At 30.8% G+C, this 16,523-nt stretch overlaps 2 protein-coding genes across 3 annotated transcripts; both read left to right on the forward strand.

Annotated features, from left to right (window-relative positions):
* Window positions 1-1,392: 1,392 nt before the first annotated feature.
* LOC123915828 (2-hydroxy-palmitic acid dioxygenase MPO1-like) lies at window positions 1,393-5,011 on the forward strand. Its single transcript, XM_045967082.1, has 4 exons — window positions 1,393-1,859; window positions 4,253-4,315; window positions 4,401-4,472; window positions 4,753-5,011. The coding sequence occupies exons 1-4, from the start codon at window positions 1,518-1,520 to the stop codon at window positions 4,870-4,872; spliced, it is 597 nt and encodes a 198-aa protein (XP_045823038.1). The 5' UTR covers window positions 1,393-1,517; the 3' UTR covers window positions 4,873-5,011.
* A 4,458-nt stretch (window positions 5,012-9,469) lies between these two features.
* Window positions 9,470-11,625, forward strand: LOC123918826 (NAC domain-containing protein 100-like). 2 transcript variants are annotated; one of them, XM_045970981.1, is made up of 3 exons: window positions 9,470-9,981; window positions 10,195-10,472; window positions 10,891-11,625. In XM_045970981.1, the coding sequence occupies exons 1-3, from the start codon at window positions 9,795-9,797 to the stop codon at window positions 11,335-11,337; spliced, it is 912 nt and encodes a 303-aa protein (XP_045826937.1). In that variant the 5' UTR covers window positions 9,470-9,794; the 3' UTR covers window positions 11,338-11,625. The 2 variants fall into 2 exon arrangements, with proteins under 2 accessions (XP_045826937.1, XP_045826938.1); XM_045970982.1 differs by having other exon boundaries at window positions 10,894-11,625.
* Window positions 11,626-16,523: the final 4,898 nt, after the last annotated feature.

The raw sequence follows: 16,523 nt of genomic DNA on the forward strand, positions 1-16,523 counted from the left end.
TAAAGTGTAAAGTAGATCTTCCATCACTCACTGAACCTCCATAGTTAGGCTTCCACCGGTTTTAAACCAGAGTCGTCTATCTGGAGTGGGTTTGAGATATTGTAGAACATTGTTTACAACTTGTAAGTGTCTCACTCTTAAATCGTGCATGAATCGACTCACCATATTGATTGCATACGCCAAATCTAGCCTAGTGTGTGTCAAGTAAATCAAATTTCCAACTAGCCTTTGATACCGAACCTTGTCAACTTTGGCACTTTCCTCCTCGTAGCTCATCTTGTGATTTTGTTCAAAAGGAACACTCGCAGGTTTGCATCCAAGCTTGCTTGTTTCTTACAAAAGATCGAGTAGATACTTTCTCGAAGAGATAAAAATTCATTACTTTGAGTATGCAACCTCAATTCCCAAGAAAAACTTGAGTAGTTTAATGTCTTTCATCTCAAACTCAACTGATATCTTCTCTTTGAGTAGTTGTCTTTCCGTTGAAAGTACAGTCAATTTTCCTCCCTATGAATGTTTGAAGAACAAAGTGTAATATCCTTGGCTTTTCTTATAGCCCAAGCAAACAATTGCCTTTGTAAATCTTCCAAACCATTCAGAGAGGGATTTTTTAGTCCATATGAGGTCTTCTTTAAATAAAATATTTATTTTCTTAATAAATTTTTTTATATGAATATTTTAATAAAATTTCACTTCTTATTATATAGAGGGTCTAAGTTCAAAAAAGAAAACTGCACCAAAATCGACCGAGGGATCTCAACCTCTATAACAGAAGGTGCTAACAAGTGACTAACTTGACTTGGACAAATCTCTAATAAAAAACAATGTCTCCATTCATAAAACAACTCAAATTCACTAACACCTCTTCACATTTATTGGCTTTACGATACAAATACTTCACTACTAGAGAGTTATAACCATTTCCAAATAATGAATTGATAAAAATGATAATATCTTTAAAATGAATTATTACATTATGAAAACATTAATAAAATATATTTTTAATGATTTTATTATTAAAAAAATATAATATACAGTTCAACTAAAATTAATACTTAACAAATATAATTCCTTGCCAATAATTTAACAATTATTATTTTCTTATCATAAAAAATAAACAAATACTATTTTTAAAAAGCAATAAATTTTATTTCTAAAAAAAAGCAATAAATTTTATGTCAACAATAAATTTATATAGCAGTATAATAATTTCTTAATGGATTAAGATGTACTAAAACTTTGACAATAATAGATTAGGATGTACTCTCCTAAAACTTTTTCCAAAAAACAAACTTATTTACTATTTTTACCAAAAAAACAAAACAGTAGAAAACTTTGACACGGTTTGAATTCATTAAATTTTGTTAGAAATACGTGTGCAAAAATGACTACATCATCACATGCCATATGAATGAATCAAATAGTATATAAATAAATAAATGTTCACAAAAACAATACACACAAAAAAAATAACAACATTATAGAAAAACTTTGCTTCACTTAAAAAAAAAAAAGAAATGGGTTTATTAGATCTGGAAAAGCACTTTTCTTTCTACGGTGCTTATCATAGCAACCCTACAAACATAATAATTCATATAATCTTTGTTTGGCCAATTCTCTTCACAGCACTTCTTTTTCTCTATTTTACACCTCCTATTTTTTCACCTTCCCAAACACTCCTTAATTTTGTTCCATCTGTTCTTGTTTTCAACTTTGGTTTTGTTTTGGCTGTTTTCTACGGTCTTTTCTATGCTGCTTTGGATTTTAAATCCGGTTCTTTTGCTGCGGTTCTTACTTTGATTTGTTGGGTTTCTTCAAGTTTCGTAGCTAATTTCATCGGCTACGATATCGCTTGGAAGGTACTTTCATTATTTATTTATTTTATATAGTTCTGATATTTATTTTTCTAGCTGGTAATGAAATTTGGTTTTTAATTAGTGATTTTTAGTTAATTAATTTTAGTTATGTTGAGGTTAACGTGATTGTTGTGAAACTTAATTTGACTTTTTCTGAACCTTTGATTTGTTTCTTATAAGCTAAATTTGGAAATGTTTGCCAATTAGTAAACTGTCAAATACCCCTAAAATTTTAAAATTCCTCAAATATTTCTGAAGAAATTTGGAAATAGGCAAATACTTGAAATTTTAAAAAGTCAATCAAATTGTCCCTTATACTGGCACTACCAGTCAGAGTCCACGCCAGGGCAATTTTATTGACTTTTTACTAAATTTCAGGGATATTTGACGAATTTTAAAATTTTAGGAGGTATTTGACAGTTTTTGTTTACTATAAATATAGTACAGTTTTTGCCAACATCAGATAAAAAAGTACAATTTTTGTTTACTATAAATATAGTACAGTTAAAAAGTGATGTACAATTACATATGCATACAATTTTTTTCTTTCTAATTAGTGATTTTCAGCTAATTAATTCCAATTATTTAGAGATTAATGTGAAATGTGTCTGGCTGTTTTCTGAACCTTTCGGTTTGTGTTTCTTTCTTATGATGATGATGATAAATTTTGGAACTGTTTTTCAACATTAAAAAAAGTACAATAATAATGTTAGGTAGGTACAATTGCATATGCTGATAATGAAGTACGATGACAGCTAGTAACTGTGTTAAACTCATGCTTGTTGTACATCACACATTTTTTTGTAACGTGTAACTCATGTTTGGAGGTTGTATTAATTATGAAGCACCGACACCTTTATGATTACTCATTAGGCGTGTCGTAGTGTCCAACACTCAGTAGGATAAATCAGGCAGGTGTCAAAAAAAAAAATTTTCCCTTTACTCCAACACTCCTTGGATCGATATCCGACACCTATAAGACGTCTACTCGTACAACACATGTCTGACAAGTTTCTTAACTTCTACTCTCCTTAGACATAGGATTAAAGATGTGTCGAAACAATAATGTTGATCAAGGGATTAAAGAGATTACATTTTGAATACAATATTTCAATTTTTCGATAGTAGATGGATTAATAAAGGTCAAATACTATTGTATATTGTTTTAATTTTTTTAATGAAATAACTTACTCAACTTAAATGCACATGTAGCGGTGTCGGTGTCCTAAGTTTTTTATATTAGCAGTGTCGACGTGCTTGTGTCGTGTCAGGTGTTGGTGCTTCATAGAATACTATGTTTTTTATCTGATCCCATTATGATTGAGTATATGATAGTTATAAATTTACTTTTAAGTTGTGTAATTAGAGAGTTGTTAGTTGTAACATAGATTATTATTACATTTTTTACCTTGGCCATCCTATATACAATTTCAAGAAACACACAATTGTTATATAAAATAAGAAATCTTGCTGATATCGACTGGTTTGAGTTTTGTGGAAAGAGCTATTCCTTATACGACGAACCAGAGTTCAAATCTGTATTGGGAGCTATTCCCTATTAGTTTTTAAAGATATATTTTGTTGAAGGGTCCGATTTTGAGGTAATAAATTGTTAATTTAACAAAGTTGAGGAACATCATCTGAATCTTACAATTTTGAATACCAAAATGCTGCTTCCCACAATTTGTTTTAAACTTTTAGTTGATCCCTGCTATGATTCAAGTCTGCCATTGTTCCTATGTTTAATTAATATGGTGTTGATGTCAATGCTTCTATAGTTCATCGATCATCGTTGTTGTTACTTTTTAGTCTCAGCTGTTTGCTTCAATCATTAATAGTTACATGTTGATGTTGGTAACTCTTGTGCATATTTGTGAAATCTGTCAGTAAGAAAATTGTGTTAAGAAGCGATATTCCAGTATTATGGGGTAGAATCATAATGTGAATTCCTTTTTCTTTTTGTTTCAATATTTTGTTGAATAGTTGGATCATTAGATAGAAAAAATCATTTTAAGTTCACTTTTTCTATCTGATAGGAATAGATGGAATTTATAAGTGTTGAACTTAGTTCAGCAACCCTGAAGATTGTTACTATCTGCTAGGGATTTGGGTGTTATAGGGTTCTAAGATATGTAGCAATGCTGCACTGACACCTCAGATTAAAGGCATGTCTGATGTCTGACACGTGTCAGGACTCAACACGACACTAACACATAATCTTACATTTAATTATTACATCATTTATAATTATTACCAATGTAGTCATGTTAAGTGTTAGGTGCTAATTAAGTGGATTAGTTCTTCCCTTTAAGCATCAATGTCTTTAATCTTTAAGAATGCCATGAGGCATATGGAAAGGCATGTTGACTAAATTATATATGAATATGATCTTTCAGGTTGTGTTAGCTGCTCAGTTGTTTTGTTGGACAGGACAATTTATTGGTCATGGAGTGTTTGAGGTAAATGATTGTTCCATCATTGAAAAGCATAATAATTCATAGATTTTCAGAATTCATTTATCTTATAGTAGCATTTTTCTATCAGAAACGTGCACCAGCTCTATTGGACAACCTTGCTCAAGCTTTTCTGATGGCTCCTTTCTTCGTGGTTCTTGAGGTAATCATCTGTTTCTTATAGTGCTCTTGTTAGGTATCTCTCATAGTTACTGATAAATAAATGGTTCAAGGATAATGTTGTAATTTAGACTGTAGTATTTAAATACAAGTTATACGCTATAAACCCCAAGCTTAAAATTGTAATACAAAAGAACTGCAGCTGCTTTGGCCGAACTTTGTTTATCAAATACTATTACGTGTTCATTGTTTGCGTTTTTCGTCTCTGGAGTGGTTTCTTTTGGAATTGAAACAACGTTGACGATATTAATTTTGTTTTGTAGATCCTCCAATCAACCATTGGATATGAACCATATCCTGGATTTGAGAAAAGGGTGAAGGCAAAGATAGCTGCTAATATCAAAGAATGGAAGGAAAAGAAGAAACAAAAGAAAAGTGCTTAGGTTGAAAAACTTGTTTACAAATGTTGTTATATTTACGGGAGAATAAAGATAAGATTCATGTTGTTGACAAATATTTAAGGATAATGTTTGAACATGTTGTTGATGTGTATATATATATATATATATATATATTTGTGGATTTCTGGGTTTTTTGGTTGAAGTATTTGGTTTTTGTGATGAATAATCATGTGTAGAGATGATGAAGAAGATAAAAAATTTATGTATTTTGTTTGTTTTATTTTAAATAATTAAAATTAAAATAATGACTCAGCAATGGTAGAATTTTAAGGTACTCACTTTATAATTTTAAGTGGGTTTACGTGTGCCAACTCAATTTTATAATACTCTTATATTTTTTATTCAAAATCGAATGCCTTTTGCTGATATTGATATCAACTTGGTGGGAGCTTTCAAAGATCTTCAAAAAAAGTGGCTTTAGCTATAATGGGATCAATGTTAACACACATGAAATATAATGTGTTGTGTCTTTTGCTTTTTAGAGGTTGAAGACATCAATCATGTATTTTTTACTTGCAGTTTCTCGCCACAAGTATGGCGAAGAATTTGTGGACAGATGCAAGTCGATTTTATTCTTTTTGAAGAAGGTTGGAGGCAATTCAATTATGTTGGAGTCATGTTGTAATGGAAAGGCTACAACTATCTCATATTATTACTATAATAGAAAAGGATTTTATTTTTTTAATTTGGATACTAAATAACAATGTATTTTATTTTATTTTTTGACTAAAAATAACAATGTATTGTTGTATCTCGATACTTATCTAATATTGAAATTGCAAATTATTATAGGCTTTTTTATTCTAGTCAAATTATTGGCAAACAAAAAGGAATTATGTCGAAATACAAAGATTAGGGATGGACTTGGGCAGGGGCAAACAGGGGCTTGGGCCCCTCCCTCCCTCTTGTTCATTGCCTTACAATACTAATAGTATATGTGTAGTCATATTGAATAAATAGTGTTTAAGTTCATGCTAAATAGTATTTTTATGGCAATGATTAAGGAAATAAAAATGGAATGCACTACTTTTAAAATTATACTATCAATTTTTTGAAGGAAATTTTTTTTGTCAGACTTCACTTAATCATCTTTCTACTGAATTCACTTATAAAAAAAAAAAAAAATCTTTCTACTGAATTCAGACTTTACTTATTTAACATTTAATATTACATTTTTCGGCCCCCCGTCTCATCAATTTCATGTCCCTAAAAGATGACACAAGTAACACAGTGTATTGGCAAATAAAAATTAGTTAGACCCGACGAGCCAACCCCACTACTTGGTCATGTCGAAATCCTCCGTCCATTTGGGTCTGCTCCTGATGCGTTTGGCTTTTCCCATCGGCTCCTCATTGTTTGTTCGATCATCAGGATCCATGACAACCTTTCTCCCTTTGGTCTCAAGTTGAGATGAAAGTGTGATTCGATGTTCCTTTGGCATGATGGTGTTGAATAACAAAATTAAATTTGTATGCCCTTTAAGCAACTCCTTCATTCTTTTTGTTCAGGAACCTCTAGCCTTGAAATCTCATTATGATTTTCCTTCTTATCTTTAAAAGTAACTTGTATTGCCTTAAGAAACGCCAATGCATATGGATCGTAGCGAACAACTCTACAAGAAGATTTGTTGTTTCGTCGGGGGATCTTCATCTTTGTTCAGATTAAGAGTGTGAACCCTAATAACTAATTCACAGTTGAAAGAGGAATTAAGAAGAAGACAATGGTTGAAAGAGTATATGTCTCCACTCCACCAATTGAACAATCTCCCTATGCAGCAAGCAATAACAAGGGAGGGTTTGTATATATTTATACATACCTCTTGGTTGAAAGTTGAAACAACACAATAATATCTATTGCGGCGTGTGATTATTTGTATGAATTTTATTTTAAAATCAAATCATTTTCGTTTGACAAGAAAATCAAATTTTATGCATTAAATATTATAACTTGAGTTATCAAATCTTATTTATCAAGTTTTTTTTTTGGTCAAGATCTTATCTATCAAGCTACCTATTGATATACTTATCTACTAATAATATAATTTCTTTTTGCTGGATAACAACTAACAAATATTGTACCAAAAAAAAAAACTAACAAATATTTTGTCAAAAAAAAAACTAACAAATATATTAAAAGTAATATTTGTTCTCATCAATTTTAATAATATTTTAAATTTTCTACCCTTAGATATAATTTTAACTCTAAAGATATGAAAATAACATATAACAACGTTATAAAAAGTAATACGCACTATGGCTAACAAAAGAAGTAATACGCATAAAAATAGGAATAAAAAACAGTAAAAAACATGCAAAAATAAAAATAAGAAGAATAGCATAAAAATTAGAACAAAATGATAAAAGATACGGAACTCATTCTAACTTTCAACAACTTTTTCTTTCCTATAAAATTGGATAAATATTTTTCATTTATTTTAAAAATAGGCTTAATTGCATATTTAATCTTTATGTTTATTTTATGTTTTAATTTAGTCTCTTACGTTTAAGAATCATGGAGCATTTGATGTATGAGAAAATCATCTTTAAAGGAGTTCTAGCCAATTTATCTACTTTTTTGAATCAAATTATTTTCATCTTGGTTTATAGGTTGAATTGGATGTAATCCTTTAAATTACTTCTATTAACATCTAAGGTGTATTCTTGAATGGTAAGAATTGAATAAACATTGTATTTGTTATGAATAATAAGCCTTAGTGGATGTTCATCCTTATCTGTTCGTTGTCCTATAATTCTCACTAGTAAAGTGGACCTTAATTGTCTTTGGTCTTTCACTTCCTTCTATGTATCCTATAAATAGGACTCTTGTTATGATGTAAATACATACATATGATGAAGAGAATAATAGAAAGCTTTTCTATCTCTACTCTCTATATCTATTACTATAATATATTAAAATCGATTATCACATCCTTATTATTTTTAACTACATTGCAAGTTTTATATCCTTCATTGTAATTTCACTAATATATATATATATATATATATATATATATATATATAAAAGATAAATTAAAAAAATACCAAAAAATATAGAAAAAAAAAATATATATATATATATATATATATATAAAAGATAAATTAAAAAAATACCAAAAAATATAGAAAAAATAAGATGAGTAGAAAACACATTGTATTCTTGAATTTATAAAGGTGTTTTGGAAGTATCTATTTTTACTTTTGAACTTTAATTCCTTAATATAATGGTGCTATTGTCAGTTTCGGAAACTTTTGGAAGAAAGTCTGTTATTATTATTCTCATCACTTTTTTGTCGTTTTGCTCCCTCAAAAATCAACCCTCCCTGGGCTTTCCATTCAGGAATACGATTCTCCAAGGAAGATACACGCATTTACATCATTCCAAAACCTTTCATAAAGCACTCTTATAGTACATCACTGATCACGTTATTTTTTTCTACTGCAGAAAATTAATCAAAATGGAAATATCCTCTAATTCATATGAATTCTCCTATGTTTTTTTTTGGTAATGGTGAACACTATGTTACATAAGAGTTTTGTTGGATACATATCTATTATTCAATCATTTACAGTATGTTATTTTTTATATTTAATTATTTTTTTATAATTTTAAATTTTAAAATAATTTGGTGAATAAATGTAGTTTTCAAAAAGATTAATTTTTACCAATCGTTAGTTGGTTCAGTGGTGATTGGTGTTGAACTTGGTAGGAAGGACCGCGGTTCGATCCCTACAACTACGATCGGGAGAGGGCTGAAATCACTTGATGCCAGAACTGACCCCCGAACCAGATTCAACTGGTGGTGAAAGCCAACAAAAGGATTGGTTTTTAAAACTATATCGATAGACCTAATTCTACTTCTTCCTTCTTTTTCAATTGAAAAAAACCGTTATAAGTTAAATGTTGAATTTGGATGTCAATTTATATTTGAATAATTTTTTAAGTGTTCTTTAATCTTTAAAAAATTTCAATTTTGTCCATAAATTATAGCGCAGCCAGTAGAAATGTTAAAATATAATTACTAGGCTGTGCGTTATGATTGGAGTTCAAACATCGGTCTAATACTTTGTGTGCGTAAGTTTCTTAAAACAAAAATCCTATTTTTAACTCAAGCAATTAGATGAGATGACGCGAGTCACTTCTAGCATAATCAATGTCCTGTGTTCGATCCCTGACTTGGGCATGCAACAATATGTAAAAACTCTTAAGGAAAGTTCTGGCATAACCAAAATTCTACGTTCGGTCCTTGACTTAGGCATGCGGCAATGTTGAAACTCTTAAGGAGAATTTGCCGCTAGTATATATGAGTCCCACAAGTTCCTATCACAAATTGGGTATTATTTTCACACTATAATGTTTATTTTTTCATTAATGAAAAACTTATCTACAAATTAATGTTTTACGTGTAATAGTAACTTTCCACCGTAACCAACTTAGATTATCATAATTACATGCATAGAATTTAGACACAGTATTTATTTTGTTAAGTAAGAACAATTTAAAAGGATAAAATGATGATAAAACACTAATTTTACATTTGTGGGCAATAAACAACCAACAAAGTTATCTTTTATCACACGTTTCTTTCACTCCAAAAACATCAATATTTTTAGTCTTTTTCTCTCTTCTTTTTTTCCACTTATTAACATTCCACTCTCACAATTACCACCATTTTTCTCATCACTTTCACATATCTTTATTCATCTTCAATTTTTCACTTCAATCCTTACCTTTTCTCTCTCACTTTATAGATTCTTCTCAATTCAATTTTTTTGTGAAAAAATTTAGTCTTTTAATAACCCTTTAAGGTTTTAAGCTTATAGAGGTGTTTTATTTTTTTTTTTGTTGATATTTCAAAACTAGAGTGACGTCCCTTTTGATTTTTCTCTATAAAGATTGAAATTTTAATGGAAAATGTTTCAGTTATGTGTAAGGAAGAGGATCAAATGGATTTGCCACCAGGGTTTAGGTTTCATCCAACTGATGAAGAGCTTATTAGCCATTATCTTCTAAGAAAAGTAACTGACACAAACTTTTCTGCTAAGGCCATTGGAGAGGTTGATTTAAACAAATCTGAACCTTGGGATTTGCCATGTAAGTTATTTTAAATTTAATTTATATGCACCGACGGTGTAAATCAGTTAATTATAATTGTTCGATCACTAAAAAAAACATACAAAATGATGGTTTTTCTGATAGGTTGATGATGGTAGTATAAAAAGTTTTACGCTGACAGTGAATCAAAATTATTTTCTTTTATATTAATTTTGGGATTTTGTGAGCATGTTTTGATTAATTTGGTTGTAGGGAAAGCAAAAATGGGTGAGAAAGAATGGTATTTTTTTTGTGTGAGAGATAGAAAGTATCCAACTGGTTTAAGGACTAATAGAGCAACTGAAGCTGGATATTGGAAAGCAACAGGAAAAGATAAGGAAATTTATAGAGGAAAATCTCTTGTTGGAATGAAGAAAACTCTTGTTTTCTATAAAGGAAGAGCACCTAAAGGAGAGAAAACTAATTGGGTGATGCATGAATATAGACTTGATGGTAAATTGTCTATTCATAATCTCCCTAAAACTGCAAAGGTAAATTCTCTATTACAAAAGTGTATACATTTTTTCTTCCTAAATAAAGGTATGCGATCGTAAACAAATGCATTTGAGGTCGCAAGTTTCTCCAATATTAGTGATCACGATACGATTCTTACTATGACTACTATAAAACATTCGTCGTGAAGTTTTATTCATTGATAGTCTCTATAGCATAGACACCTTCGATCGAAGGTGTTTCTGGTCTCTGACCTCTATAGCATAGACACATTCAATCAAAGGTGTTTCTGGTATCTGACATGTGTCTGTGTCTAAAACCAACACAACACTGCCACAAGTGATTACATTTAATTTATTTATTAGTTCAAATTATCATTAGTGTGTCGACATGCAGGGTCAGTGTCGTGTCTGTGTCAGTGCTTCATTGTTACTAATTGGTTTTGGTCTTTTGTAGCAGAATGAGTGGGTGATTTGCAGGGTATATCAGAAGAGTTTATCAAGCAAAAAGACATGTTTTTCTGGTGGGATAATGAGGTTAAACTCTTTTGGAAATGAACTTGGTTCTTCTATTCTTCCACCACTCACAGAATCCTCACCTTATTCCATTGACAAAATCAAATCACCTTACGTGTCCTGCTTCTCCAATCCAATTGAAAGAAACCAAGTTGGAATCTTTAATACCTTTAGCAACAACCCTTTTGAGGTTCATTCAAATCATTCAATTAATCTTCCAAAAAACACACTTTCTATTGGTTCGTTTTACTCTAATCAAGAGGTTCAAACCACACCAAATTTGCCATTATCTGGTTCTGTTTATAACAATGGATCAAACTTTGAGAATCAGCAGCACCTACCTGTTTCAACTGCACCAATAGATATATCTACCTTGTGGAATTATTAATCTCAAATCAACTAGAATTTGGAAGAAAAAAGACAAAATTTTCAGCTGTAAAAGTTGAGGCAAAAGAGGAGTTACATCATCATATATAATTTATTAGTGTTCTATGTGTTTGTTATGTTATTTTTGTTTGTCTCTATGGAATTTAACCAAAAGATGCATTGAATAATAGTGAAGCGTACAGGTATCTTCTGCGCATAACTGCAAAGACTAATCTCTCAAGCCTTTTTGCTTTATTATATTTTGTACTATAAGAATTATGATTATGGTGTTGTAATATATTGTTTGTTTACATGAGAATTATTATTGAATACTATAAGTTTGGATTTCATAAGAATGTGACATGGTTGATTATATTTTTGTGGATTCTGTTGACAACTATATAGAGAGTGACATTTTATATATTCTGGTAATATATGAATTGCATATTAAAGTATTTGATTGTGGGGTCTGAATGAATGAATGAATCAATCAATCAAGTACGGTAAGCATTGAAAATCTAACAAAATTTTCTCTCTCCCTTCTTTTGTACTATAACATATGTGTGTGTACTGTCATTCTTTGACAGAGACCAAAACTAACTTATCTTCCTCTTACTTGGGTAAGACAGTATCTTCATGTACGCGTGATATGGATATGGTAAGACAGCACTTCTATGTTTGTTTCATTGTCCAACACATAAATCCAAATGATTTTAACAAATCAATCATCTTTGTAAATTAAAAAGTGTTTATAGCATTTCGTTTATAACTATATATATTGGGTACAAATAGGAATATCAATCTTCTATTTGGATTGGAATTTCACAATGTTCTCGTATTTATATCTTTGAAATTTCACAATTGTGTTGAAATGTAATTCAAAGATGTTGATTAGTTAATGCTTTACTTGGTGATCAAGTAATATGTTATTTTTTTTTTCTTTTTAAAACTTGGTATCCGGCCCTAGGACCGACTAATCTAAGGGGACCAATCCCACCACCCACTTGCGGGGGGTTCATTTAAAGCCAGAGTTTTTTTTTTGCTCTGTATGGACTTAACCCACCGAAATTGCCATAAGGAGGAATCGAACCTAAGATCTTGATAGGAGCATACTCCAAGGACCCAAGTCAACACCACTAGACCAACCCCAAGTGGGCCAAGTGAGTTGTAATATGTTTGTTAAGATTGGTTATGGGGCCTTACCTGTTGATCAAGTAACATTACTAACCGTTATGGTTATGATAATTGGGACTTAGTTTGTTGATCCATAAGCCCAATATGAGTATAGATATTTGGGGAATTGCTCTTCAACCCTCCTCCCCCCGGGTGTTAAAACCCGGGTGGCACCTTACCGGGAGATAAAATTCGGTAGGCTATAAAATGCACACTCTCAATTACTTATTTAAACACCTATCAAATTATATCTCACAGTAGGCCTGAAACCACTATTTTTTTTTGCTATTGTTGTTTGGAGATCAATTTTCAAGTTTCAAAATCCATTGCTGCAGCTCATTGATTAAAGATCTAGTTCATTGGGGAATCTTGTAAATAACTTTGTTGGCAAGCTTCCAAATATTGACAACTCATCCAATATTGCAATAGATGGCACAAACAAATGAAAGTTATTTTTGGATTCCAAATGTTAAAGAAGTGGTACAAACTGGTGTAGAACCTCTCTCAAATGATGCAATAAATAGATGCACAAAGGGCAGCTCATAAAGAATTAAAGATTTGAAAGTCATATTCTTTATCCATCACTGTGTTGATTAATTGTTATGTCATGAGAGGCAGCCTAATGAATCATTCATATTTGATTAGTTGTACACTATATCTTTACCCAAAACTTTATCCACACTCAACGGGACACGCCGCCTGACCACCTTTGTCAGGAAGATTTTCGATACAAGAAGCCGGTTGAACCCTTAATCAAACCATCAACTATTTTGCAAATCTAAAGTATTGGGTTCCATGAGAACTATCAATACCAAAAGGATAAATGAGCAAAGGATGATGATCCAAAAAACCAATCCTTGCAAGAACTTTAAAAACTGCATGAGGAAAAGCCAAATGCCAATTATCATTCGCCAGTGTTTAAATTTTTTAATTCTATGTTGCATGTCAGATGGCTTATGTGAAGGTGATTCAATGAAGAAATGAGATCCCCAAACCAAATATATTGTACATTTGAGATGAATGAGATTGAACGTTATATAACCCAACTCTTGTTTTTCCCTGTTTAAACAAACATATCAAGAATTTAAGTCCCTATTTCATGCCTAACAAGATTACTTTACAATCAAGTCATGAATGAAAGTGTCTTGTCTCATACTATTCTATTTACGATTGAGGTGTCAACATTATTGAAATGTCAATCTTATCATATGTTTTTGCACCCTAGTTTTGTTTAAAAAGAAAAAACTAGAACCACAATAAAACAATTGAAACGAGAATCCATTTTTTATTAACAAATATCACATGTTAAAAAAGAAGATACTACTGTTAAAATTAGATTGTCACCTCATCTGATTAAAAAATGGCCGGTGAACAATAACTTCAAAAAGATCAAGCAAAACATTCAAGTTGATTGAGTTAAAAAGATTTTGTCCAATTTGAACATAAAGCTGCATAAATGGCAAAAGAAAACAAGTGGTACGTTGAATAAAATTGTCAGCGAGTATTGAAGAAAAAAAATTATATAAAGCAATACAATGATTGATGGAATACAAATTACAACCAACCTAACGAAAATTACCTCAACCGAAGAGATGATATCAGATTGGGCCCGAGTAAGTCACAACAAAATTTCTGTTGGGTATGAGCTAAATTACTCTCCCAACATGCCTTAACAGAGTAGGTGGTGATTTTTCTATCAAAATCTCCTCAAATATCTTCGATATGTTATTTGCATCATCCTCTGACAAATTTCCACGGACAAGTCCCTCGATGAATATTTGAGTTCTCGCTTTATATCCACATCCTCACCACCATTCCACACAAGTTTTAATAGCAATTGAAGCCTAGAAGCATGTAAACACCTGAAAAAAATGAAGTTACTTGGCCCAGAAGCAAGAAAAGTGGAAAAAAACATAAAAAAATGGCAAAAACGTAATAAACAGCGCAACCATCGTACCCACTATGAATATCAACGTGGCGCGATGAGAAGACGGATAAAATTGAAAAAAATCTGCTGAAATCTTTACCATCGTGGCACGATGACGACTTGAAAAGCACGCAGAAAATCTGAGGAAATCTTCCATCGCACCACGATAGGATCCATCGTGGCCACGATGAGGCAAAATTACACGCCATCGTGGCCACGATGGTTGCGATGGATGCGCAGAAAAAGTCCAAACCCAACTGAAAAACTATAAATAGAGCTCTTCTCCTTCACAATTAGTCATTCATAAATATTGAGAACAATTCAATATTCACAAGAGAGTTAGGAGAACTCTAAGGAGGAGGCAAGGAGGGCTCAGGTGCTCCGAGGGCATAAGGGTAATCTTTATGCTTACTTTTCTTTATTGTTTTGTTATGGTGTTTAGTAACTAAACCCCATCAGGGTTAGGTCAAGTAGATAAACTCCTCTATGAATGCTTGAGACATGGTATTTTCCAAAGTCTATATATAGATTGCTATTCATTTATTATCCGTTAGTATTTTGTATTTATCGTTTTATACACTAAGCATATATGATAGGCCACATATGTTGTTAGTAACTAAGGTCGAAGTGGATATCGTGACACATCTAAGACTTCGGAAACAAAGGGATACTATAACCTACCCAAATGAGACCAATAAATTCAGTATCTGCGGTTCGGTTTGAGATTAAGAATTGTAGATAGTTAAATTCTGTACTGATATTAAGGAACCAGTTACGCTAGAGAACTTGTTAAATTAGGAACCTCTAAAGGTAAGGATGCCCTCTAAAGGCTGAACTCGTTAAGGTAAGGACAAATAACGAAGACTAAACCTAGTTTAACTTAGTTACCCTAAGCAGATTACAATAGAAGCAAGGGTAGTCTACTAGCCCTGCTTTAATAGAAATTAATCTCCAGATGATAGGTCGATAGTAAGCAGATATAGCGTCAGTTACCAAGCAGGACTAGGGGAGGAATTCGAAAAGTACTTAACCACTTGCTCTCATCTGAAACACAACTCTTTATTACAACTGCTCTTACTTTAACTACCATATATTATTACTTGTCAAAACCATTCTTCAATCAAACAAAGCGAATACAAAGCCTTTTACTTTAAATTACTTTCAAAAGCATAAATTCCTCAATAAAGCTGATAACCTTGGCACAATCCCTGTGGAGACAATAACTTACTACTTTATTACTTGATAGCGATTCTGTACACTTGCAGAACCTCCGTCAACCGACAAAAAAACAACTATTAAAACTTCAAAAAAAAAATTAAAAAAATAAATAATAAATAAAAAATAAAAAATCATCCAATAAACAACTACTACTATTATTTTGCCAAATCGTGTCAAGAAAGCGAGATGAAGTTGGATGACGTGGCGGTAAACAAAATTATTTTTAAAAAACTAATTTAAAGACCCGTGCATTCTATTACTTTTATTTGATATCTAAATTTGTCATTATATTAAGGTAGAAAATTCATTTAGAATTAAATATTTAAAAAATTATTATATAATATTGTTAAAATATAAGTGGAATTATTGTGTTTTTTCTTGTAAATTTATTTATTCATTTTTTTATGTTTTCGTGATAAATAATGGTCCTGTGTATATTTTTAATAAAAATTATAAATTTTATTAGAAATATTTAGGGTAATTTAATAATTTTGATACTACTTAACTTTATTTAGTGGTTAATATTGTTTATGTTTCTTTTTTTTTCTGATGAAAAATATTGTTTATGTTTTTTTTATAAAGTATTGTTTTTTATTAATTATTTCTATATTCTTATTTTTATGCGGTGTATTCTTATTTTTTCTATCTTTAATCTATAATTTTTTTTATTGACTAAACTTTTTATAATGTTTTTATTGTGGTTTTTCCTATTTTTATGCGTATAGATTGTTCTATTTTGTTCCTATTTTTAATCATATCATCTTTTTTTTTTATATTTATCTTATATTTTTTCTGTATATTTGTTTTTTTGTATTTATTTTATATTCTTTCTATATATTTTTTTTTACTTAATAGATTAGATTAGTATAATAGATTAAGTAATAGAAGAA

The sequence above is a fragment of the Trifolium pratense genome, linkage group LG3, assembly GCF_020283565.1.
Source record: "Trifolium pratense cultivar HEN17-A07 linkage group LG3, ARS_RC_1.1, whole genome shotgun sequence".
In the NCBI taxonomy this organism is placed as follows: domain Eukaryota; kingdom Viridiplantae; phylum Streptophyta; class Magnoliopsida; order Fabales; family Fabaceae; genus Trifolium; species Trifolium pratense.

Coding starts and splice junctions, on each gene's coding strand:
- LOC123915828 (XM_045967082.1), top strand. CDS start 1,518: ATGGGTTTATTAGATCTGGAAAAGCACTTTTCTTTCTACGGTGCTTAT. Junction 4,316..4,400: donor TTGGTCATGGAGTGTTTGAG/GTAAATGATTGT, acceptor TTTTTCTATCAG/AAACGTGCACCAGCTCTATT. Junction 4,473..4,752: donor CTTTCTTCGTGGTTCTTGAG/GTAATCATCTGT, acceptor TTTGTTTTGTAG/ATCCTCCAATCAACCATTGG.
- LOC123918826 (XM_045970981.1), top strand. CDS start 9,795: ATGGAAAATGTTTCAGTTATGTGTAAGGAAGAGGATCAAATGGATTTG. Junction 9,982..10,194: donor TGAACCTTGGGATTTGCCAT/GTAAGTTATTTT, acceptor ATTTGGTTGTAG/GGAAAGCAAAAATGGGTGAG. Junction 10,473..10,890: donor ATCTCCCTAAAACTGCAAAG/GTAAATTCTCTA, acceptor GGTCTTTTGTAG/CAGAATGAGTGGGTGATTTG.